The sequence below is a fragment of the Poeciliopsis prolifica genome, unplaced genomic scaffold (assembly GCF_027474105.1).
Source record: "Poeciliopsis prolifica strain line A6 unplaced genomic scaffold, Auburn_PproV2 SCAFFOLD029, whole genome shotgun sequence".
NCBI lineage: Eukaryota > Metazoa > Chordata > Actinopteri > Cyprinodontiformes > Poeciliidae > Poeciliopsis > Poeciliopsis prolifica.
Genome location: NW_026562404.1, coordinates 5,513,894 through 5,540,083, shown reverse-complemented (window position 1 = coordinate 5,540,083; position 26,190 = coordinate 5,513,894). Strand labels below are relative to the sequence as shown.

Sequence of the window (26,190 nt, the reverse complement as noted above, 5' to 3'; positions counted from 1 at the left end):
TTCAACACTGATGAGACAAAAGTTCAACTTTCTTAAAGTGTGTTTTTTGATACATCTAAACTAAAAGTGATACTGCATTCCAGAAAAAGATCTTTTGTGGTAATGTGATAATCTGGGGATGCTGCACTGCCAAACGATCTGTACGACTTGCTGTAACGCCAGATCTTAAATTCTGTCACAAAATCCAGAAGGAGAATGTCTGGACACCAGCTTATGATCTTAAACTTAAGCAGCAGGTTGGTGGTCTGAAGCAGAGAGCACCTTTGAAAAGCTCAAAAGTATAGAAAAATCTAAACATAAATTCAACTGATATGCTGTGATTTGACTTTTACCAGAACATTGTCAACTGCGACTAAAATTAGTCAATTCTGCATTGAAGAGTTGTCCAAACATGGACACAGTGATGTGAAAAACTAATTACCAGACATTTAAACCATTGATTTGACTCAATTATCTTTATCTAATATTAGAATGTATTTTTCTGATATAATTAATCAGTTTGGTTTGTTACTGTAGGAACACACATATTGGTTAATTATAAACTTAATTCTTGTGTAACCAGACATGAGGGTCAGAGGGAGCCACATTTTAGCTGTGACAGCTGAATGAGTTCAAGATCAGAGAGTTTAGTGGTAAGGGACATGTAAATCTGTACAGCTTGAGATGTATGCATCTTAGAACTCTGCATATCATTTCCTGTAGGAGTTTAACTTTATTTTCTTTCCTCCAAGTGTTTCTCTTAACTGGGTCAGCAGATGTTAAAAGGGGGGGATTGAGGAGGAGGAGGAGAAAGAAGAGGAAGAGAAAACAGCCAAGGCAAACTGTTTGCAGTGTAGGCTGAATAGAGAGAGAGAGAGAGAGCGAAGAGTGGGAGGGTGAGAGAGCAAAGTAGACTGCATCTTCTTTATATTCAGATGTTACATGTGTTTGACAAGAAAAATCTGTTTTTGATGTTGCATTTTTTCCATGCAAATAATCACATGTTCAGGATTGCTGAACAGGTGATCATTTGCATGGCATACACAGTGGCTGCATGCATACATGTTTGGCTGTCATCTTGCTCTGTGTCTGAGCAAGATGACATGCTGGGAACATTCAGTTCTTTAACAGTCAGAAGATTAGAAAAAAAAAAAAAACGACAACCCACAGATCGTCATTATTCTGCCGTCTGTGACAATTTGATCTTTCAGTGTCGGGTAGAACAACCCTGTTCCAGGTTCTGGAACAATAAAGAAGGTGTTGCATCTGCTGTTGATGGCTATTGTCTTTGGTTGTTAAGGCTGTAAAACCTGCCTCAGAAAAGCGAAGATGCTTGAAAAACCAGCTTTGTGAATATATTCTTCGTCTGAGATTATTCATTTTCACCACTCCTCTTTTCTCTTATTTCATTTCTGAGATCTAAACGTGAACTATAGAAGGCCGATGTAATAGAAAAAATTAATAAAAAAAACTCCTTTTCTAATATTCAGATGTTTTGCTTGTCTTCCAGGCTCACACCACAGGCCAAACCAGTGTCCAGTCAATGAACACAGCTGCTTGGACCTGGATGCCTGCATCCATATGAGCAAACTGTGTGATGGAGTTTCTGATTGTTCGGATGGCTGGGATGAGGGACCTCACTGTAGAGGTAAAAACCACTCCCACATTACCCTCCTTTTTGTCATGGTTTTGTGATGATCACGCAACCAGAGATCCTTGTTCATGCCTTTTGTTTTAGAAATGCATAAAACTAATCTGAAAAGTGTCACAGGCATTTTTGTATTAAGTAATTTTGTCGAGATCTGAATGCGTATGCAGGAAAATTGTTCCAGCACAGGAATAAAATTAGTACTGCTAGATATGGATCTACATTTAAACCCATCTCAATCTTTAATTTCAGTTAAATAAAGTTTTCTGGCTTTTGTTATTGCAGGTGATGTTTATTTTTAATTTTTGTTATTATTTTTTTGTGTGGAAAAAATAACTTCATAAAGCAGCTCAGCCATGCTACTGTCTTCATTGATCCTGCCGGACAGCCAACACCCAGACGCAGCTGAAGAAGAACTCCCATAACATATTGTATTATTATCTAGAAACACCACAAGAATGAAATAATCTATGCAGTATTATTTTTGTTTCAGCTGATTGAGTCACTGATGTTTGTATGCCTTTAGAGGATTGCTTTGTTTTCAGCAAGGTGGTCTTGTGGGAATTATTGACAGAGAATATTTTAGATTTGAGACATACAAACCTATTATCTTCTAGGGGGAAAAAAAATAATAATTTGAAAATAAATCAAGGACACTTCTACAAAGTCCTTGGATAACCACTCTGACCCTGAATCAGGTCGTCTGTTCTAGGAAGTCTGACGCATTAATTCTCGCTTCTGTTGCTAAATATTATAGAATTGAGTGTTTTTTTGTTTGCTCTCATTCAGAACTTTTTGATTGAATGTGGTTATCAATTGACTTTTTTTCTTTTATCTTCACATCAATTTACAGCTTCATGTTCTGATTAATGTTTTTCTTTTTATACTTTTATTGTCTCTTCTTTTTTATTTGTTCTTTTTATCCTCAGCACACCCATGGGAAAATACAATTCTCCCATGGGACCACCTTGCTTAAATAACGACGGAGTTAATCATGAACTCAGAGTGGAGCCTTTAGAGCCAATTAATCAGAACTTCGAAGTGTTATTAGTTTAGGCCTGAAAAGCAGGAGGTGAGCACCATTAGGCTGATAAGACCGTAAGGAGTAGGTGCGTGTGTTGTCGCACAGCAGTCGTCACTGTCAAGCGATGAAGCCACAATGAAGTCATCAAGTCCCAGCTTGCGCTGGCTGTCCCCGAGGCGATGACTCCAGCTGGTTTCCAGTAAAGGACAATGGTTAACCCTTTGAATGTTCATCTGCTTGTCGCTGCCTGCATGCACAGTCATGTGCACACAGAGGAACAGTCACACTATGATGTCCTTGCTTACACACCGGCAACGTGTCAGGCGGCTGTTTGTGAGCTTGCTGTATTTTGGGGAAACTCTTTTACAGGCACCCTAGTGTTTGCTTGTGCAAACTGTTGGGCTGTGCAAGTATACCTGGCAGCTGATTTCTGAAAGCGCACTTTGTTGTTATACTGAAGTAATTCTGCCAGTGTTGTTGACAAGGCTGGTTAAAATGGTTAAGTGTGACGTTGATACGGCTAAAATAAATCGGGCTTTGTGAAGACACTGGGATATTGTGGTTGGTGTTGGTACCGAGGTTTAGTCGCAGCCGAGCTCCTCAAACTTCATGTTCAGAGGTCCATTTGATTATCAATAATCAAAATTATTATTACGGACCGATGGAACTGCTGTGTGTTGTCCTGCATTAAAGTTTTTTCTGTTCTTGTTAGTTGAGCTCGAATTTAGTGTGGTCCAAAAACAAGGTAGAAATTGATTCTTCTTCTAGATCTAAGCCAAGACATAAAAAAATCTTTCAAATATTGCATTCAAGCTGCTATTCTTCTTTATTTTTGTTGTTCAAATTAACCATGACATTCAAAGGACTTGTTTTTTTCAAGACCTTTGAATGTCATATTCCAATGTTAGTTTACTATTTTCAACATTTGAATTTATTCACAAAGTCAAATTTGTATTTTGTCTGTTCTTTTGGCAGCAAGGGCTTCAATAAAGGACTATTCTGGTCTCTGTAATGAAATTTGTGGAGAACCACTGTCATTCAAATAATTTAAGGTGAACCACTCAATCTAGTGAAACACTAAATTGTCCTCTTTGACTTTATATCTTTGAAAATCTTATAGTGAAAACATTAATGTGGTTAATACAGTGCTTGTTTTACCAAGGTCTGTTTTAGTTTATGTGGTTTTAACTGACAGCAGTGAGTTTTTTTTTTTCTGCTTTCCTTATAGATAGTATCTTTCTTGTGAGCTGTTACTGACACACCAGAAACTGAAAAACTAGGTCATGGTGGCTTTCAAACGTTTTACTTTGCATTAAAAAATTTTTTTTCCAGTCTTTTCAGTATGATTATTGCAGAGGCCTCATGCAGGTTTATGTGTGCACTGTCACCAGCTATGGCATGAGGATTTTGAAGCTGCCTGTGCATAGACAGGTATTATCAACTTTATTCACAAGTAGGTCTTGACCTGAATTAGTTTATTGGGCGCTGTTAGCAGACCTGTCTCGCTTGATAACATATTTTATTGCTACTCTTTACGCATTAGGAAGAGTAGAGATACTAGTTTTACGAGTGATAGTATATACTTCTTAACAGGGAAAAAACTTGAGCATTACATTTGGTCCATAATTTAAGCTTCTATTTGTTTGGGAAAGTCCAAATTTTATTTGTTTAGGCTTTTGTTATTGGTGTCTTTAGCTGCTTTTGCTGTGTGGGACTGAATGTGGTCACTGTTTGCTCATTACTCAAGCTGCCGCCCTGCATGTTTACAAATGGTTACTTTGACCCCTTTTTGATTACGAAGCCTTTAAACGGTTCCCAGTAAGTACGCACACTGTTGGTGCACTTTCCTGCCTACACTCAGATACTCGAAACATTTTATAGCAACAGTCTTTAACGTAGAAGATGCCAGTCACACACACACATCATTGGTATAAATAGTATTAATCTCACACAAGATTTAATTTAGTGAAAATGTTTTTTAATGCAGAAGTTAAAAATGACACAAAATGTCCTTCAGCAAGTTGCAGAGGAACCAGACACCTTACATTGCCTTTAATTGCACCCTGGCATAATTTTCACATAGATATGACCACTTTTTCTTTCAAAAATGCTGAAGTCCATTTCAATCAGTCGGTTTCCCGCCACTTATTTGTTTTAAGCAAAGTTTGAAATGGCCTTTCAATAAAGCCATTTCAAAAGCTTAATGTTAGTCAGCTTCATCCGTTCCAAAACCATTTTTGTCATCTTGATGGTCATTCTGTCAAAACGTCTAATTACACTACTGGAAGCAAAAAAAAAAAAAAAAAAATTTCACCGATGCCAGAAGAGGCTGATATCCAGAAGGCTGCCAAAATATACAACTTCAAACATACCAGTACCTTGTTGACGGCTGCTAAAAACTAAATGTCTACTTGTTGAGACGTTTAACAAAATATCAGTGAGCCTTTAAATATTATTTTGAACTTGTTTAGAGAACAACCAACTGTAGCTAATTTTGTTTTCCTCTCCCTCGCCTCCCCCAAAAAACAAGAAAAATCAGAAAAACTTCTCACCTCACAGATGAAATGATAACACGCCGTACAATCTAGTCTGAGTGGCAGCCAGATAGAGATTTGTCTTTTGATTCACGCTCAAAGTAGAAATGAGGTAATGTGATGAAACGCTTCATGAAATGTGTAAGCTCCCTTCAGGAAGCCTGAAAAAGGAAAAGTCGTGTCTGCACTAGTTTCTAAACAGAGGAGAAGGCAAGGAATGCCGTGTCGGCTTAACATGATTGAATAATCTGTTGTTACATTTGGGATTTTGTTCAGTTTCTGCCTTCAGTTACTGACAGCAAAAATGCATTGAGGAACTAAAATTATTTAAGTTGATTAAGTATGACAATCTTGGATCCAATGATCTAGAGTAAATTTTGACAGGGCAGTAAAGAAGTGTGGTCCTTGTTGACGCATACTGTGTCCAGGCCTGGCTCTCCTTGGATGATGTCCCAACCCTCTTTGTGATATTATAGATTCTTATGAGTTGCAGCTGCCCAACATTGTTGGGGATTAGAGGAAAATGCATTATTTGTTCTGTCAGATTTAGTTTTTGCATGTTGACGTATCTAAATAAGTACTGTCGGCTTGTCTCCAAGTTGACCTGTGATGGACTGGCGGCTTGGACAGGATGTGTCCCACCTGTTCACATTGTACATTTAGGATTTCATTAGGAAGTTTACTTCGTAAAAGTTTAAAGAATCATCTTGATAGTTTGATTGTTGTGTTACCATAGCTAAAATATGGTGTATTCTTTGTGTTTGAGTTGGGTTTGTTCACAAATACATCACAGCAAATAACCAATAATCAGTGATTGATTTTAAACTGCCAATAAACCTGGTCTCCCTCTCACAGACTTCACCTTATCTATATTTAAACATGTTAGTGATGCTGAGGTTCTTAGTAGAAAGGGTTGCAGTGGGTAAAGGGGGTATAGGCGGTTCTGCCTAAGGCCCCATATTACCTCTTGACATACAGATAAAAATATATATATATATTAAAAAAAAAAAATCAAAAGGGCACTAAGGGCATCAAGGATAAAATGGGCAGGGGCTCAAGCCCCCTTGTCCACCCCCCTCTGCACGTGGGGATTCCCAGATTCTTGTCTCTTAATCTGATTTCATTTTCACTAAAGAAGTCCTAATACTAAGACAAAATATTGATCAAGTTTTCTCAGGTGTGAAGGATTACAGAAGGGAATGGTTGTCAAGAGCAGTATTGATATTTGTGGGGCTATGATTCCTGCCAATAGTCATGCACTAATCTAAAAATGAAAGAATAACTAGTTCTTATCATCACTTTCATCGTTATCACAATAGTACCACAAAATATCGGGATAAATATTGAAGTCTAAATGGCCCACCCTTACTGTGAAGTATAATATTTTGTACCAAGGATTTTGTTTTCAGAATGCCAAACATATTAGGGATGGTTTAGGTTTGTAATATTAAACTATGGTATTTGTTCATATTGCCCACCCATAGCTTGAGACTAGGATACAAAGTGGAACACAATGACCCTGGACAGAGATACACAGTGTGAGTATTTTAGCTCTCGAGTTGCCTGTGGTCTCTCCCAGTGTGAAGCTTGGTGAATGGATTCGATGTGGGCCACAGTGCGAGCTGGGGGACTCTTTCTTTCAGATACGCCACAACAAAAGACTCATTATGACCCAGAGTGCCACAGGCTTTATGTAACAAGGGCCCTTCACTGGTCTACTCTTCACTCTTCACAGCGAGGTTTCCACTAGTTACTCTTTGCATGACCAGCTGCCTTATATTTGTTGGATGCTGTGGTAAATAGTCATATTTTGTTGGTCGTTTTTATTTGTGTAAAAGGTGTTTAAAGTTTGACATTTATTGAAAAATAGTATTCATTAATATGCTCAGTCATGTTTTTTGAACAGTTTCGTTGTTTTACCGTGGTAGTTCTGACATTAATGTAAATAATGTATTACAAAAAAATAACTTCAAATACATAACTTCCCAGGCCAATGCTCTTAAGAACGGTCGTTAGAGGAATAATGAAAAGCACTGTTATGATCACCTGCTGAAGGCAGGGTGGTGGGGGGGAATAGGAGCTTCTTAAAGAGACAGAGGCCCAATTTCAAGGTGCTGAATTGTGTGTAAGTAATGTTTGATATATGCAGCAGGTAAAATAGTTATTTGATTGTGCCTGGAAACTATATAATACTAGCGCTTTAAGAACCACTGCTGTAGACATGATTTGTTTTCAGCTGGTCTCATTTACCAGATGTCTTACAAAGGAAACAACACAAAGTCCAGGGCATCTCAGGCTTTTGAGGGCTTTCAAAGCAACAACCTATAATAGGAAGCTGACCCTACTTATCTTAAAGCCTAGACGTACATCTGCATGCACACCCACACCCTGCAGAGGCCACGATGAAAGGATGTTTGGATTCCTCTCCCTCATTTCCTGCCAAAAGATACATCCTCCAGCTCTCTTGGATGGTTATAAAAGAAGTAATCCATAATCTTTGTGACCCCGGTTATGGCTGGATAGCATGTTTGTGTGGAAAAATTAATGGGAATCCTAACTACCTGTATGGACATAAAACATTTTTTATAGTGTTTAACTCTGGACTTCTATTTTCTTTCTGTGTAGAAAAAGCACCAGAATGTGCCGCCTTTGGGTGCGAGTTTCACTGCGGAGTGACTCATGACGGCCCGCGGTGCTACTGCAGAACGGGCTATGAGGTCGCTGCAGATGGAAAGAAGTGCAAAGGTAGGTGGTAATTTAGCAGATGTATTCAAGTGCAGCCTACCTAAGTCTAAAAGCAACCGTTTACTGTAAAAAAAAGGGAAAAAAAAAAGATTGTTTTCGTCTGGTTATTTAAGGAAAAAGATAAATGTGTTCAAGGTTTTATGAAACGGCATATTCTGTAATACACATTTTCCTGTGTTCTTTGCCTGGTAGATTTCAATGAGTGCAATGTGTATGGGACATGCAGTCAAACTTGCACGAACACAGAAGGAAGCTACACCTGCAGCTGTGTTGAAGGCTATCTGCTGCAGCCAGATAACCGCTCTTGCAAAGCCAAAAATGGTGAGTAAAACTAATAATATTAAAAAAATACTAATAAAAAAACAAAGAAGAAGCAACATCCACCAGTATTTACAGTTTCTACTGGGATTAGAGAGGGTTTTCTGTTTCCTGTGGGAATGACTCCTTAACAACGGTCACATCTGCGTGGCAACCTTTAATGTTTTCTCCCAAAATCTCTGCTCAGAGCCAGTGGATCGTCTGCCTGTTCTGTTGATCGCCAATCTCCACGGCATCCGATGCACATCCCTGATTGGCTCAGCGTCCCGACTGTCTGTTCCACGCACCAATCAGACAATGGCGATGGATTTTATATATGCAGAGGAGACGGTTTGCTGGATAGATGTGGGTGATTCCCCCGCTGCCACTCAGCTGAAGTGTACCAATATTCAAGACCAGAAGGCAAACGGCACAAGCATCCGAACCGTCAACATCGCCCTCAGCTTGCACCGTAAGTGTTTTGGTTTTTTTCTGTCTCTCTGGCAGAAAATGCAAAAAATATATTCAAACATTCATGGTTTTTTTTTTCCTGGCTACTTTTAATCTGCTTAAGAGTACAATTTCAATACATGTTGTCACTTACCTTCCATTTAGACCGGTGAGGGGTCTGCAGTGTATACTTGTCTTGTCAAAGTTATACCACTATAAATGTAGCGGGTAGAACTCTAAGCTGAGCTTTACTTTATTTGACAGGCTTGTCAGTAAAAAGCAGCAACACCTTGACATACAACTTTGTCTTTGTCTTCACGCTGATTCATAGTGATATGAGGTCAGCTGTTTTCAAAGTAGTGAATCAGACATCAACAGCCTTCAAATCTTCAATTAGGATTTACTTTTCTGCTTTATCCATTTTCAAGATCAGCAAAAGATCAATTGCAATACTGTTCCTGAAAATTGTGATAGCAATACCGATTAAGATTATTACACAGTTCCTTGATACTTTCTTTCTATACCAATTCCAGCATGTCCCCACCAATTTCAATTACCTTCACGAAAGGTAACAGCAATTAAGGTATAAATGTACCTTCAATATATTAAGTAATAAATACATTTCTAGCACTAAATGCAGCCCATCCATCTGATTACTGATATGCTGACTGTAATAGCTAACACTTGAAATATCACACCCTGTCAAATATTGCATCCAAGCAGTGCTTTGCAATTGCAGTAGTGATGTGGCAATGACGTTTGTGATTTTGTTATATGGCGTAGATTCAGTCCAAAGAGGATTGCTTATGGCTTTTTGTCCAACGGTGGTTTTCTGCTGAACACTCTTCCATGCAGACCAGATTTATGCAGTGGACAAGAAGCTATTGTTCTGCTGAATGCTCCAGCTGAGTTGGGAGTATCAAGCTCCCTGGACCTCTTGGTTTGTGTTTCTTGGATTGTTTTCTCTTCCCAATCTGACAGTTTAGGTGGATATGCCTGGTTATGTCTGCAGGTGTGCAAACAGCTTGTGATATTTTATATAAACTCACTATGCTTTAAACTTTTCAATTATTTTATCCTGATCTGTCTGCTGTGTTTCTTAGATTTCATAATTCTGTTTCTTCACTATTGCTCTCGAACAGAACAGTTGGATTTATGCTGAGATTAATTCATATTTTTCTTTACCTTTGTGCTCTTCTTTGTGTTTAATTGCAATTGTTTTTACTCTACAATTTATCAAAGTTTGTGGATGTATTGTGATAAAGTGTACAAAAGATCCACCAAATCTGGATTTTTAGGGATTTTAAATATATTTCTCTTAGTTTTTTTTCAAAGCTCAGTTTAGTTCCAATTGAAATAAGAGAAGAGAAATATAAATAGTTTGCATGCTTTTATACATAAAACATTTTATATCAACTTATTTTGTGTTTTTACTTTTTTAAATAGCAGTTGTTAAGTGTAGCTTAACAGTTTCTATACATTTTTGGGGCACAAATTTAGAAGCTCCTCTGAGGAAAAATTATTGGAGGAATAACCTTTCAGTATCTCCTTCTTTCCTTCTGCCTTTTCCGTTCAGGGGCCACCACAGCAAATCCTCTGTCTCCATCTAGTCTTATTCTCTTCATTCTCCACCCTCACACCAACTAACTTCATGTGGTTAATCACCCCGTCTATACTTCTCCATTTTGAGCTTTTTGTCTCCAGCCCTGTGACTCTGGCAGCCTCTGTCCAAACCATCTCAGTCTTGCCTCTCTGACTTTATCTCCAGAACATTCAGCATGAGCTGTCCCTTTACTATACTTATTCCCGATCCTATCCATCTTCATCACTCCCAAAGAGAACCTCAACATCTTGAGCTCTGCAGTATCCAGTTCTGCCTCCTGTCTTTTCCTGATCTTTAAATCATACATCACTCTCTCTGAACACCTTTGCGTTCAGCCTTCCTGGCACCCTTTCATCAAACCTGATAATTTTCTCTGCCCGTTCCAGCTGCTTGCACACGATTCTTCATCTCCTTTCCACCATCCGGACCTTGATCCCTAAACACAGTCATCTCCTTCCTTTACTTCTACTCCGCGAAACGTCACCGCTCCGCTTGCACTGCTCTCATTTACACGTGTGCATGAACCATTTGAGTTTGCAAAGTAAAGACAAAAACTTAGATTTTGCAGCTTTAGCTCAGTTAGTCCAGAATAACCCATCTCCTCATCCTCAGACTAGATTTGATGTAGTGTGAGGTTAGATTCATTTTTTTTCCTGGAAAACCATTTTTACTTTTTATAAAATCCTCCATGAGGTGGACATTTTGTCCCAGCAGATTTAGTGGCAAGATAATACGTGTTTGTTTATTGAGTAATGATGGTGAAACATCTGGCCTTCAGTTCACAAACACACACAGAGACACACGCACGCATGCATACACACGCACACACTCTCTAATCACCAACACTCACACGCGCAAGCCGTCCAAAAGACACAGCTTATGATTGCTCATGTTTTCGAGAGTTAGTCATATAATGCTGACAGGAATTATGTTTGATAACAGACCAGGCAAGTTTTATTTTTTATCCTCTTGGCTTACGGCGTGGATATTATATAAGAATGAGTTCAGAAATGCAGTCAAAACATGGAGAACAAGGATGTGGGTTTATACACGTTTCTCTGTGAACAAACACATGGGAAGTCTCTCTTGAAAATCAGCCTCAGGCGCAGAACAGCCAACATGTGAAAAAAAAAATAAAAGTGGCGACGCTGCAACACGATGGAGGTTTTGTAGGCCCATGAGAACATAAAGTTGTATGACTACTGTCTATTCGGGAAACTTCAAAGCAGGTCCCAGAGTTTTAACTCTCAACTTTCTCAATTCTAACTATTACCATTTGTGTTGGACCTTTTTGTTGTAATTACAAAGAAGGCTCACTGTAGTTACAGCTGATAACTGTAATCAGTCAGTTTCAATAAAACAGAAAGAAGCTTCAGAATTGAAACTAAATTAAAGAGACCATCTTTATTAAGTTTGTTGCTGTCTTCTTTACCACAGGTGTTTTGGTTTTTTTTGTTGTTTTTTTGGAGTTTGCCATCTACTTCAGTAACACCTGGATGACTTTAAGCCTGGTGTAGTCAGAATACAACTACACCATATATAATATATAACTTCTTAAATATTCACAAGGTGTTTTCCAGGACTGAATTTTTTTCCAGGAGCAAAAAAGTGAATTAAGTAAAAAATGTGAATGGTTTTTTTTTTGTGTTCATCAGTCCATCCATTTATTTTTAAATTCCAGCCTTAACAGTAGACATAAAGTTTATTTTTTATTTAAATGGTAAATGTCCTGTACTTATTTGGCTCTGAATCTAGTCCAGTAGACCTCAAAGCACTTTACGTGATCCAAATCAGACATTTACCCATTCACGCACACATATGTTCACAAAAGAAGGCACAAATCATAGCAATGTCTTTTTGTGGAGAATTGACTGCAGCTTTTGTAGAGAAGTCTATTTGGATAAAGTTATACAACTTTATTTGGAAGTCTATTTGGACCCCTGGAACCAGGAATGGTGGAACTGGGATGCGATACGCTTCATTGACACAAACTTCTTTCATGAATTCATAATAATTTTTGCTTTGAAAGCAACTCAATGCATATCCAACTTAGTACCTCATATGGAAGTGGCTCAGGTCAGATTATTTTGTGCGGGTGTAAAGATCAGAATTGCCTTGGAAAAGTCAGATATGGGTTGCGTATGAGCAAAAAAAAAAAAAAAAGCGGCTTTGGGTCTCATTTGCCTGCTGCTGCTCTGTTGCTGAAGGGATGAGTGGAGGAGCTGTGAAATACATTAAACAAAGTTAAAGACCTGATAAGATGAAGGGAGAAGATGGTAGTGATTTGCTGTCTATTGGCAGCCGTGTGTAAGAGTGTGTGGTCATGAAGATGCCGCTTATATTCCCCTCTATATTCCTGAATCAACCGCAGGTTGTATCCTGTTTGTGTCCAGTTTGATACTCAGACACACTCATTTTAGCCCATTTACCTTTGACCCTTTGTTTTTATTACTAGCATGACTTTGAGCAGTGGAACATTTTTCTGTCTTGTATGGTTTCTGCAAGCATGAGACAGCAGGGCAGATGAGGGATCCAGATGCAGCTTTACTCTGTCTGCATGCGATCTTCTGACTGGGAAGATAAAAATGAGCAGGAGTTAACCATCCCATCCTTTCCACCCCTTGCACACAACTTGATAAGAGACAGATGAGGGTGATCGCAGCTGTGATCTCGATTTTCATTGCGTTGCGTATTTTAGGAATACCGAGTTTTTAGGCGACACGTGTTCAGATCTTCGTTGCGGTTTTGGAGTAAAAATCCAAAACAAATCTTGTTGTAAATTAGTCCACAGACATGTGGCTTCCTTGTCTGCATGTCGAGCTAAAAATGCATGATGTTGTCTCTCATCTTCGTGTTAACAGCACTTTATAGATACTTCTTGGTGTTTTTTGATCAGAGGAGTTCGCTCTCTGATCAAAAACAGAGAGTCTGGCTCCGCAGATTGTAGACTTGATAAAACACAATAGACCAACAAACTTTCATCGGAAACAAAGGACTCGTCCTTTGAAAAGCCTTTGAAGGACGAGTCTTTTGAAAGGCTTTTTCTTCTACTCAATTTTATTACATTCCAATATGCTTGTATGCAGATATTTGTAAGATTCTCGTGGGAGGGTGTCTGTGACCATTTCTAAATAGAATACTTTAGTTAATATAGTTAATTGAATTAAAATCTATTCACATATTGAGACTGGAAACTAAAAAAGGCAACAGTGTCTTTTACAGTTTTTAGGAGGATTTGTATTCTGCTCCTCCTGTAGCATGACTTCTACTCCTGCTGTCAGACCTCTCTAATCCACCGGCATATTTTTTCTTCAGGAGGATATTTGCCAGTTTAGAATCATTTCCTCTTAAATATATTTCTTGACTATGCAAAAAGATAACTCATCGAGCTCCGAAGCAGAGCTGCTGAGAGTTCAAGAGGTTTTTGCACAGAGTAATTGGATCATTTTGGCAGAGGGAGGATCACAGGGGGGAAATGATTCTCTTGTTTTTTTTTTGTTTTGTTTTTGTTTTTTTTGCTTTGCTACAACATGCACTCAACAACAGTGACATGCAAATGAAGGAGATGGCATTAAAGCAGACATACTGTGGTGCTTGTACTGAACCATGAAAAACCCAATAGGCCATGTGAGCAAAGTACCTGGGCGGCCTTATAAAGCATGATCGCTGTTGGCAATAAGAACAGCTCAGTCTGTGAAATGTTTACTCACATTAGAGGGAGTCGGGAGGTGTTGCAGACAGGATAAGAAAATGAGTGGTAAGTGTAGGGTGGTTGGAGGGAAAGGGCGGCTCATTTATTTTCCCGGCAAAGTTTCCACTTACCAGAATCTGCATGGCTTTAGACTGGCTGGCTCTCTCTGGATAAGGGGGTCTGCAGAGTTGTTACACAACGTAGTTCGCTGCTGGGTTGCACAACTTTCTCTCTACTCTGAATCTACTGACTGATGTAGCAGCACTTCCAGCTGCCCCCCTCGTGAAGAAGCAGGGTTTTAAAAGGAGATAACTGGAGTGTCACTGTCCCCTCCTCTCTCTAAGACGAGCTTTTCCATTTGTTCCTTTCTGCCCTTGCTGTTCCCTGCTCGTAAATCCATCTTCGAGCCACACTGAAGGCACCAGAAGTCCACTCTCTGTGGTTTTCCTGTTTTCTCTCCCGACACTGTAACTTTAGGCATACTTTAACTCCCATGTTGAACTTGCATTTTGAAGCTCTTTGTATGTTTGGTAAGTGGTGTGGAGAGGTTCAGAATTGAGCCCAGATGTGTCGGCGCTCTGTTGCGTAACTTTAGGCTGCAAGGTACCAATGAATAAATAAAACGTTTCTGACTTGCGGCAAGTTTCAGCTGATGAACTTATACTTTGCTCATCTGTGCTTCAGTAATCAGGCAGTGAGATTAATTAAAAATCTCAGTTTAAACAGCTCAAACTTGTATTTTGTATGGAGTCTTTCTACACAAACTGAAAAGATTTTCTGTCATTATTTCTGTTCACCTTTGTTTTGGTAATAAAAAAAAGATAAATTCAGTTTTTATGTATATTAGAATATCACATAATCCATACGAGCTTCAGATTTAGGATTAAATTATAAAAGAAATACAAAACTTTGAGTGTGTTCATGTCTGAATATGTATGGTAATCAGCTTGTTTCCTACTTTAAAAAGCCACTTTTTGCAACAAATCTCTACTCGATATATTTCAAGTTCCCCTCTGTGAGCTGTGGTAGCACCATTGCATCGCTGTCATGTTTGATTCTTTAAAGGATTATGTATTATCTTTACTATGCCGAAAAGCCTTATTTACGCTGCTCCGACCTGAGCTGTAAAGACAAAACCAAAATGGAAAAGTATTTGGAAGAGAGCATGTGTATTTTATGAGACTCAGAATTCAAAGAAGATTAAAGTGAAAAAATGTATCAATTGCCCTTTGTAATCAACTCTCATCACAAATTTATGTCTCGGGGTCCGGTGTATGTGACACAAACCATCCAAATAATTAAAGGCTTAAAAATGTGTTTTAATAGGAATGAAAATGATTCAGCTTTTTTTATGGTTTGTCGTGATCTAAATATTTTTCAGCGATCAGAATCGCTTGGTTTTGGTCAGCTCTGCTCTGCAGGTCGGATACTAAAAAAAAAAAAAATTTCAACTTATTAAATGGATTAAACTGAAATCTGCCTGTTTTTGATCTTTAACGAAATCGGCCAACATGTTTTAGTTTGATGCATTTGCATTTTGGATCAAATCTGAAAGAGGTTAAGAACATGCTTCGATGATGAATGATAATGTTGTGACTCTAAAGTCAACCTATTAATGTTGTTCTTTAGCTAAAGGTTCTTGTTCTCTTAATGGATCACCGTGTGAGATGTGTATCTATTTGCAAAGACTGTGCAAAACTGATGTTGGTGGAGCATTTGCGGTTTGAGTTTCTTCTTTATTGCTATTTATCCCCCCCCAAAAAAAACAAAAAACAAAAAATCTTCACCAAAGCATTGTTTTCCCAAATGAGCATGTGATGCTTGCCATATGTGAAAGAAATCCCGGTTTTGACTCTTTTGGAGTGTTACTGAGTTACTGCACAAGCCTGCTTCCAGGAGTTTCATCCCACTCTCAAACTGTAACTTTATATTTTTAATTTCCTTCCCCATGCTGGGGATGGAAAAACAAGAATGTTGAGGAAACGCATAAATTAGCTGCTTTTCTTTTATGTTAGAAAGTTGTAAGGAGTCATAAACAACAGGACATTCCTGGTATTAGTCCCAGATTTATGACTGCTTACATGACACAGTCTGTTTTTTAAATGTCAATCTTAATGTGCATTCCTCCTCTCCCTCCTTCCGTCCCTTCACTTATCAGATGTGGAGCAGATGGCAATCGACTGGCTGACTGGAAACTTCTACTTTGTTGATGACGTGGGTGACCGTGTGTTTGTGTGCAACAAGAACGGCCAGACTTGTGTGACCCTGCTGGACCAAGAGCTACATAACCCAAAGGGCATAGCCCTGGACCCGACCATGGGGTTTGTATATTGTATATGTATATCAGTCCTCCTGACCTTGTGTTGCCCTCTTATCCCAAGTGCTGCTTAAGCAATGCTTGGTAGGGAAATGCTGTCTTGTGATCAGACGAGGTGCTGACCAAGCAGGCAGGCAGAAATCAAAGCACTTTTTTCAGACAGAATTACTTCACAGCTTCCGACTAGGTTTCTGGGGTTAACCAGATGGCATGATTCAGTTCCCTTTTTTTTTTCTTTCTCCAAATGCTCTCTGTTTACCGGTCAGGGACCTTGACTTTTTTTCCAACCTCTTCAACCTGCTGCTCCTCTGATGCAGGAAACTGTTCTTCACGGACTACGGCTCCACGCCCAGGGTGGAGCGTTGCGACATGGACGGCCAGAACCGCACCAAGCTGGTGGACAGCAAGATTGTCTTCCCCCACGGCATCACCCTGGACCTGGTGAACCGGCTGGTGTACTGGGCTGATGCGTACCTGAATTACATCGAAGTGGTGGACTATGAGGGCAAGAACCGACACACCATCATTCAGGGCCTGCAGGTGAGGCTGTAGGGAAGAGGGTGCGGATACCTGTACGCTGTAAAAAAAAGAAATATACTGAACCACAGCGACAGATGTTCTCAGAACCACTACATGCAGAATGTCCTTCACATCAGTAACAGTAAACATTTGCTTCATGACCATGTCAACTTTAGAAGCAACATAATTCTTTTGTGACCTCCTGCTGATTTATGCCCTTTCAGCCCTTTTTTTATTTCTCTTCGAATATTTCACCATGAGTGTCGGTTTTTACAGTTAATGTCTCTCGAAGCTATTTCCTTTGGCGACACTAAAATCTAACTTATCCAGAAGCTATAATCTTATTGAAAACATGACTGTAGTAGTGATGGAACATCGGTTGTATTTGTTTTTGTCATAGATGAAGTTTAGTGATCTGAACCCCAAGCATACAATGTATCAAAAAAAAGTATTTGTTCTCCACATTAGTCATGTTGCAGGGGTTTACAGACTATTTACAAATATTAAGTCAGTTGCCCTATATCAGATTTCCCTGCCTGATGAAGAAAAGCAAGCCCACCTTATGATGTTTCCAACATCTTGTTTTAAACTGGGGCTGATATCTTTAGGGTGATGCGCAGTGTTAGCTTTTCCTCACACAAAACGTTTTCCATATTGGCCCCAAAGTTCAAGTTTTGGACTCATTGATTCACAGCGCCTTCCTACACCAGCTTGCTGCATTTCTATTTCATGGTGGATTAGAAGATGTGCCATTCGTTCCGAATTTGTATGACAGAATGAAATATGTCACCTGATATGCTCAAAGCTGTGGAAGTTGTAACATGACCTGACCCAGCTTTAAACGTCTTCACATTTTCTCTTCCAGAGGAGTTCAGGTGTTTGATGCAAGAAACCACTGAGCCCTGTTGAAATGAAGTTGCAGGTTTTCTATAAATCTGCAAAAAGTCTCTGATTCTGAAACTGGGTTAATGTATGTTCATGAAATCATAATCAAAACCTTCATGTTGTCTCTTGCATAAGGGGCAAGTGTATTCTCAATGAGACGAGGGAATTAAGGATTTCAGTTGGTGGCTGTTTCTAAAAGTTAGTATGTCCTGCAGGTGTTAGAAACATGGTGTAAGTGCTGGAGTCGCATGCTGAAAAACTCAAATTTTGAGTTGGCAAAGTTAAATTGAACTTGTTTAAGATATAAAGTGATTTAAATATAAGCTGTTAAGTGAATTGGGTTTTATTTTTCCTAACTCGTGTTAGATCTAAAATTTAAGTTAATAGGGTTTTACTTGGTCTTGAGTTTAATTGACGAAAAGTTGCAGAAATCCTCCAAGCTCATTTAGTGCCTGCGTCCACTTTGCTGTCCCACTACCTTACAGATTGGGCACTTTTATGGACTGACTGTATTTGAGAACTACCTCTATGCGACAAATTCAGAAGAAGGCAGCCTCAACCCAAAGACAAGTGTGATCCGGGTGAACCGCTTCGACAGTTCCGAATTCCATGTGGTGACCCGTTTGGATCGGGGAGCCACGCTGCACGTGTACCACCAGCGACTCCAACCTCAAGGTGCGCAGCGTGGCAAAAAGTCTCGTGTCAAATTACCGTCAGCAACACATATTGCAACAAGTCGTGTTGTTTAAAAGCACAGACACTGAGGAATGTCTTGGCACTGCTGGTGAAAATGTTTCTTATTGCATCTTTTTATTGCCATAGCAAATTTTAAGACTGAGGATTTGTTTTTGTTTTTTTAATTCAACCCTTAATTGAATCAAGTCTGGAAAAAAATACCATATTTGTAAAAATATTGTGACAAATTTAGTAGAAGTATAATAATTGATAGAAAGACTAACTTTTATTTAGAAAACCGCAACTTTGTTTCTCTTTAATACAAGTGTGACTAGAGACAAAGGCCCATTTCTTTTATACCCTGATAACTCGGCAGGATGAAAAGTAAGGTTCATCTTGCAAACATACGCCAACATACTGATGCAAAAGGTAGAAATAAAAAAGTTCTCCCAAGTGTATAAATTCTTGGGGTCAGACTTTGAGGCTGACCACATACCAGTTAATTGCTTGTAAGGGATGCTATTTAGAAAGTAGTTTCTGTCCTTTGCTTTTGTATATAAACTTGTGAATTTAATTAAAAACTGGAAAGTCTCTAACTGAAACAAAATACTTTAGAGAAAAATACTTTGCTTGTCATAGTGTCATAGTTTTCTTTGAATTACCAGGATGTTTAAAATTAAATTCTATATATGTGTGAATTAAAAGATCTTTATCCTTTATCAAAGAATAAAAAAATCTCTTATTGAATGACTTAAAATGACTATTTGAATGTTTTTATCACAGTTTTATCAGTGGTGCTAATTCATTTGGAGGCACATTATCACAGCGCTTAGCTTTTCTCTTGTTCCTGCTCAGTGCGCAGCCATGCTTGTGCCCTGGATCAATTTGGAAAACCTGGAGGCTGCTCCGACATTTGTCTGCTGAGCAACAGCCACAAGGCGCGTACCTGCCGCTGCCGCTCTGGATTCAGCCTCGGCAGTGATGGCAAGTCCTGCAAGAGTGAGCATCCTTTTCATCTTTCTTTGGAAAATTGCATCAAATTTGCACAAGCTGTTAATTTCTTCTTAATTACTGCTTTTTCCCTCTGCAGAACCAGAGCACGAGTTGTTCCTGGTGTACGGGAAGGGTCGCCCCGGAATCATCCGGGGCATGGACATGAACGCCAAGGTGCCTGATGAGTACATGATTCCCATCGAGAACCTGATGAATCCCCGAGCTCTGGACTTCCACGCCGCCAGTGAATTCATCTACTTTGCAGACGCCACCAGCAACATTATTGGCCGACAGAAGATCGACGGCACAGAGAGAGACACCATTCTAAAGGATGGTAAGTCCCTACAATTTTACCTTCTGAAAGGATTCAGAAGCTATTTCTATTTTGTGGCTTTTAAATTCTTCTGATGTCCAATCCTTGGTTTGTCCTTACATGTTTCAATTAATCCTATCACTTTTCTTGCTTATCTCAGGTATTCACACAGTAGAGGGGATAGCAGTTGACTGGATAGGAGGAAATCTCTACTGGACCGATGATGGACCTAAAAAGACTATCAGTGTTGCCAGGTTGGAGAAGGCTTCACAAACTCGCAGAACTCTCATTGAGGGAAAAATGAGCCACCCCCGGGCTATTGTTGTGGACCCACAGCACGGGTAAGACCATCAGGGGCTTCCTAGTTCTCATAAAAGGTACAGATGTTATTTATGGGTGCCTGAGCAACATGTGGTTCACAATCTCAGACACATGATCTCTGTACAGCTCTTTTCTTTTAGTTGTGGGATTCTCTATCAAAGATTGTCACGCATCAAAGCTTTGCAAGAAGCATTTCCTAGCTCACTTGAAATGTCTTTCCTTCTCACCAGGTGGATGTACTGGACTGACTGGGAGGAGGACCCCACAGAAAGCAACAGAGGGAAAATTAAGAAAGCTTGGATGGACGGTTCACATCACCAAGTCTTCCTGACCAGCAAAACGGTGTTGTGGCCCAACGGTCTGAGTCTGGACATTCCTCAGGGCATCCTGTACTGGGTGGATGCTTACTACGACAGAATTGAGATGGTTTTCCTTAACACCACAGAGAGAAAGGTTTGGGAATGTTCTCATGATATGCCCTGTTTACCGTGCCGTGGTATTTTCAACAACAACAAAAAATGATGGCTATTTAAAATAATTAGAAACATGTCAAACTTTTAAACCACTCATAACATCTATAGGGTTATTTCTGAATATTGTGATGGCAGCCAATTACAAGTATTTCAAATGTTCCAGACTCTTTTCTTCCTTTTCGTTTATGAAAATGTCCCCGGCACTCTTTCTGATCATCGGGATCTCAGGCACTAAAGTAAACAGCCAGTGTGGCCAAACAGGATGTTGTACTTTTTTCTGCCTTGCCTTATTAATTTACATATCAATAATATGCAAATGTTGCTTCCAGGCATTCTGTTGTGGTTGTGCTATTGCAGATATGAATATTAAGGTGATGATATGGAGTGAAATGCTCTTTATGCTTCGTTTGTGAGAAGCAAGCCTTTCTTGAAATCCTTTGAATTTTTTTTCATGCAAATGTTCTTCAGGCCCTTCCAGAGGCTTCGGCTGCTTTATGACTTATTTTTTTTACTTATTATTAGCTTACACTAGTATGAACGTACTTCATAAAGCTGCCGGTCCGTGCTTATTTTTGTCTCAAATTGAAGAAGTGATTTAACTCTCTGATTAAACAGGTCGTCTATGAGAGCCAGGAGCTTAACCATGCATTCGGCTTGTGCCATCATGGAAAGTTTCTGTTTTGGAACGAGTACCGCGGCGGGAGCATCTACAAGCTTGACCAGGAAACCAAAACCGTCACTTTGCTTCGCAACGAGAGGCCTCCTATATTTGAGATCAGAGTGTACGACGCTCACCTACAGCAGGGTACGTCACATTTTCAAACTTTAATTTGAGCTTGTTTGAAGCTCAAGTTGAATCATTTTCTTGCCCCTGTTTTTTTTTTTTTCTGTTTTGTTTTTCTTTCCATGCAGGCACCAATAAATGCAGAACAAACAACGGTGGCTGCAGCAGTCTGTGCCTCGCCATTCCTAACGGCAGGTCCTGTGGCTGCGCCGACGATCAAATCCTCGACGTCGACAACGTCACCTGCAAAGGTACTTGGCTGCTTCCCTGGGCAATGAATTTTTCTTATGGCTGGCATGCTTGCGGCAGCTGTGGAAAATGTATTAATCAGCAGGAGTTGAGGTTAGGAATTCCTGGCTGCTTTTTTGGTTTGCAAGTTTGACTTTTCCCAGTATTTTTCTGAAAATATTGCACACATTCACCACAGTCAGACACATGTACTTCCTCTACAAAGTGTCTCAAAGATGAAATCAATGCGTATCGATCACTTTTTTGTGATGTAATTAAGGACAACTACAGTTTAACTACATAACATGTAAAAGGAATAGTTTTTGCAACACAAAAAATAACTAGTTGGTGCTCCTTTGGCTTTAAAGAAACGCATACAAGGGATAATATCTGAGAAATGTTTAAAACTGGTCTTAAATTTCAGAGTTAAAAAGGCTTTGTTTAGTTTTAGTGCTCACTTCATGTCTTTGTGAATTATCTGTGTCCCGCTTCCACCCTGATCTCATCTCCAGCCAACCCCTCCTACGTTCCCCCGCCCCAGTGCCAGCCGGGAGAGTTCGCCTGCAAGAACAACCGCTGCATCCAAGAACGCTGGAAATGCGACGGGGACAACGATTGTCTGGACAACAGCGACGAGGCCCCTGACCTCTGCCGTAAGCACGTGGCACCGCGTCATTGTCATGGATACAAAGCAACACACCAATAAACAGAATTAAATTTAATGGCTCCAACTAACACAAACTGACAGAGCACGTAACAGAGTTTCCAGGATTTGTCTCTTTCCGTGCAGGGTGACGTGTGTTTTTTTTTTTTTTTTTTTTTTTTTTTTAAGGCGGCAACGTTTGCCCTCATTAGCTGAGTCCAACAAGAAAGAGCTCATAATTATCCTGGATCTTTTCCTTGCTATCTGTTTAAGAACAGGGTTCAGTCTAGGATAGTGTGGAAAAAAAAACAGATTGATTTGACTTCAGGTCTGGATAAGTTAGGAAAAAGAAAAGGGTTTGGAGAAGTAATTGCATTTCCAGATTGTATTCCCTTTCCATTGTCTGAATGTTATGTCCTTCCTTTTTTTTTTTGTAATTTCTTTCTTGCTTTTATTCTTACTTGCATCACACCAACTTTTCTTTCCTTTCATCATCCATACCTTCCTTTCTTGTCATTCTTCATACCTTTTTCTTTTCATTCTTTTCCACCCTTTCCTTGTGTGATTCCTTTGCATGTTTTCTTCCTTGTTCTTTATTACTTATTACCCATCCTTTACTCACTTTGGCTTGTTCTGCCTTATTACTATGATTTCTTGCTCTTTTTCTCCCTTCTTTTTGGTCTCTTCTTTCTTAATTGTTTCCTCTCCTGTGCCATATATCTCTTTATTCTCTATGTACCTCTTTGTCAGTCTGTTCGTGTGTCTTCTCCCTCCTTCATGTGATTCCTTCACAGCATCCTCATTTTCTTTTTTCTTTCTCTTCCCTTCTTTCCTTCCACAGACTCTTCAAATGAAGCCTTTGTACTGTAAATTAATGCAATTTTTAGTATTTTATGGACTAAACAGTATATAACCAATGATTAATGCCATATGCCTGAAAATAAATTCCGTTGCTCAAAGAGAATTTTAAAGTTTTCTCTTGTGTATTTCTTCCTCCAGACCAACACACTTGCCCTGCAGACAGATTCAAGTGCCAGAACAACCGCTGCATCCCGCTGCGGTGGCTTTGCGATGGCGACAACGACTGCGGCAACGATGAAGACGAGTCCAACACCACCTGCTCTGGTACTTGCAGCCTTGTTTCTATTCAAAATATTCATTTGTTTATTTCGAAGATGTCCAGAAACCTGTGCTATGATCTTTTTACTTTATTGTTATATATCGGTATTTCGTTGCCTTTGAACATGCTCAAAAAGGGGTATGACCCGATGCGGCTACTTTGCCTATTTTTTCTTTCTACCCACGGTTGCAAGAAAACATAACACAGCTACTCAAGCTTTCCTCTAGAAAAATGGCAAAGAACCAATTGTTCAATCCTCAACTGTTCATCTGTATTTTTTTTATAGTGGAGTTACTGCTACGGATTAAACAATAGTATATAGTTGAATATGTTTTTAAATTTGTGTTTTGTATGAAATTCTTAATCAGATTTTAAAAAGTTTTACCCTTAAAAAATACATGTCCCATCTTTTTCTGCAAAAAAAGATAATTGTTGCTTTAAATATTATTTATGACAATATTCTATCAGCATAAACTATGTCAAATCCCACCCTACTCATGTTGATAAGCCAGATTCACATACATGCATGCAGTACATGTGAGTACATCTCAGTTAATTAGAATATTATGAAAAAGTTCAAAAGGTGAAGTTGTTTCTTCTTTACACACCATGACCCAAATTATTATTCAAATTGGATTCAAGTGTCATAGAGATTACATTTTTTGTTGTGCTATTAAATTCATAGATGGTATTGTGTGTCAGGGCAGTTCATATTAAAACAGCAGCTCTGGGAAAGTGTTCTGACATCCTGAAAAGAAATTCAAGCAGAAACTTTCCACAAACTCACAAGTTCAATGGATGTAAGAATTGTGATATCAAAGAAAGGGTCTTATGGTAACATGTAACTCAGTCTGTTAAGATGTTTTTGATTGAAATAGCTATTGATTTTAGCACATGTGACCACTTAATGCTGCACAGTCAAAGAACAACCCTTTGCAGTTCTTTATAATCCATTAAAATGCTTAGAAAATTTGCTGTGTAAAAATAATTTGGAACAGTGTATTTTGAGTTTTTTATTTTTGAAGAAAATACTGTTCTCATGGGGAGCTTTGTTTAGTCAAATTTAATTTACACTGTAATAGTTCATGACTTGAAAATTACCATCATTTGCATTGACCATTTAAGTAAATCTGGGAAAATATCACATGCATAATAATTTGGAACAAGGTGTAAATTTATTGTGATATATTTCAAGTGTTTACTTCTGTTCATTTTTAGAATTTGTCGACTAACAAATATTTGCTTGAAATATTGCACGAGACCATCATGGGAAAGACATAAGACATTAAAGTTGTCCGTGAGACCATCATTGACAGTACAGTATTTTATTTTTTTCTTGCCAGCTCGCACTTGCCCACCAAACCAGTTCCTCTGTACCAGTTCGCGCTGCATCCCCATCTCCTGGAGATGTGACCTAGACGATGACTGTGGAGATCGTTCAGATGAGCCAATTTCTTGTGGTGAGTTCTTGCTGCAACTTTTATGCTTTTTTTTTTTTTTTTTCCTTGTCCATTTAACGTTTTATAATAACATGGGATGCATTTAATCTCTTCTCTGTATCTTCCTCACAGCCTATCCAACATGCTTCCCTCTCACCCAGTTTACCTGCGCTAATGGCCGCTGCATAAATATCAACTGGCGCTGTGATAATGGTGAAGAGCTTTGTCCTTCAACTCCCATAAAGCTTAAAAACGGCACTACGAGCAAAAAGAACCCCAAAAAGCAAAAATAAACTCCCCTCTGCCTGATTTTCCTGCAGACAATGACTGCGGGGATAACAGCGACGAAGCTGGCTGCAGCCACTCTTGCTCCAGTGTGCAGTTTAAATGCAACAGCGGCCGCTGCATCCCGGAGTACTGGACCTGTGATGGCGACAACGACTGCGGAGACTACAGTGACGAGACTCATGCCAACTGCACCATCCGGGGTAATGAGTTGTACTGGTCTAACACACCCAACAAAGCTTTATCTTTTCATCGTCTCCACTTCTTAAAAGTGTTTGCTGATAAATGGGATGTTTGGCCCACACCTGATTGAAGCTCAAATCTCGTGGTGCTCTGTTTACTCATTGCTTTGCGCTTCAACGATGAGATCTTTGTCCTCCTTTTGCTCCATCCTGTGTCTGTCATCCTTCTCCCAGCTCACTGTCTTTTACTTATTATCCACCCAAAGAACAGTCTTGTTGCTCTGCTCAGGATGTGATAAGCCTTTGCGGTTAAACAACAGTTAAACTCTTTCACGGTCTCCTGCAGACTTCACAGATGTTATGGCTGCTGCAGAGATAGGACTTGCATGTTTACAGCTTGGTGGCTGCGCAGCTTCAGCTTAACAGAGTGAGGCGGCAGCTCAGCATTGATGCTCTCTTCCCTGTGCTGTTGCTGCGCCCACAAACATGAGCCTCTGTGCGCCGCGCTGTGCGTACTGTTTGATCCATGCAGCGATGCGGCTCGCTGCTGTCAAGTCCCAGCATGCAGAGATGAGGCTCAGCAAGACCTGCTGCTCTAATGTGCAATCTGTGCTCTGCTCTGTGTGTGTGTGCAGGATTTTGTTACCTATTAGAAAATGATAAAGGCAATAATAAAGCTGTTTCCTTCTATACATTGTTGTTCTTCACAGTTATAGTTTTTTATATGGGATGGTCACTAATGGTCTACAACTGTTAACAGATGAACTATTTGTAACACACTCCAGCGGTCTGAGTTTCATGATTGAGTGGACAGAAAGTAGCCATTGTTAAAAATAAACAAATAAAAATCAGTTTGCAACTTGCCACATGCGAGAAACCAATTTTTTAGTTTCCATTCAAAACTCTGTTTGGTTGAAAATGAACATCACTCATCACAGTATTGTGCCACTGCTCATTGTTTCCACTAGTCTGTTTCTGGTTTGCGCTAACAGTGTTTTTAATTCTTTGACGGATTTTGCTTTCTTTTTTTTATCTAAATAAA

General features: G+C 39.4%; 1 protein-coding gene across 2 annotated transcripts in view; it reads left to right on the top strand.

The window, feature by feature from the left end:
- Window positions 1-26,190, top strand: part of lrp1ab (low density lipoprotein receptor-related protein 1Ab) — an 89,455-nt gene that overhangs the window by 28,377 nt on the left and 34,888 nt on the right. For both annotated transcript variants that reach the window (XM_055049637.1, XM_055049635.1), the window contains exons 3-20: window positions 1,490-1,627; window positions 7,811-7,930; window positions 8,123-8,251; window positions 8,436-8,699; window positions 16,130-16,292; window positions 16,606-16,828; window positions 18,178-18,367; window positions 19,223-19,366; window positions 19,458-19,694; window positions 19,834-20,014; window positions 20,225-20,447; window positions 21,083-21,272; window positions 21,380-21,502; window positions 21,992-22,132; window positions 23,122-23,247; window positions 24,586-24,702; window positions 24,814-24,894; window positions 25,002-25,169. In XM_055049637.1, the coding sequence (XP_054905612.1) occupies window positions 1,490-1,627; window positions 7,811-7,930; window positions 8,123-8,251; window positions 8,436-8,699; window positions 16,130-16,292; window positions 16,606-16,828; window positions 18,178-18,367; window positions 19,223-19,366; window positions 19,458-19,694; window positions 19,834-20,014; window positions 20,225-20,447; window positions 21,083-21,272; window positions 21,380-21,502; window positions 21,992-22,132; window positions 23,122-23,247; window positions 24,586-24,702; window positions 24,814-24,894; window positions 25,002-25,169 (2,958 nt within the window). The remainder of the gene's footprint in view (window positions 1-1,489; window positions 1,628-7,810; window positions 7,931-8,122; window positions 8,252-8,435; window positions 8,700-16,129; window positions 16,293-16,605; window positions 16,829-18,177; window positions 18,368-19,222; window positions 19,367-19,457; window positions 19,695-19,833; window positions 20,015-20,224; window positions 20,448-21,082; window positions 21,273-21,379; window positions 21,503-21,991; window positions 22,133-23,121; window positions 23,248-24,585; window positions 24,703-24,813; window positions 24,895-25,001; window positions 25,170-26,190) is intronic.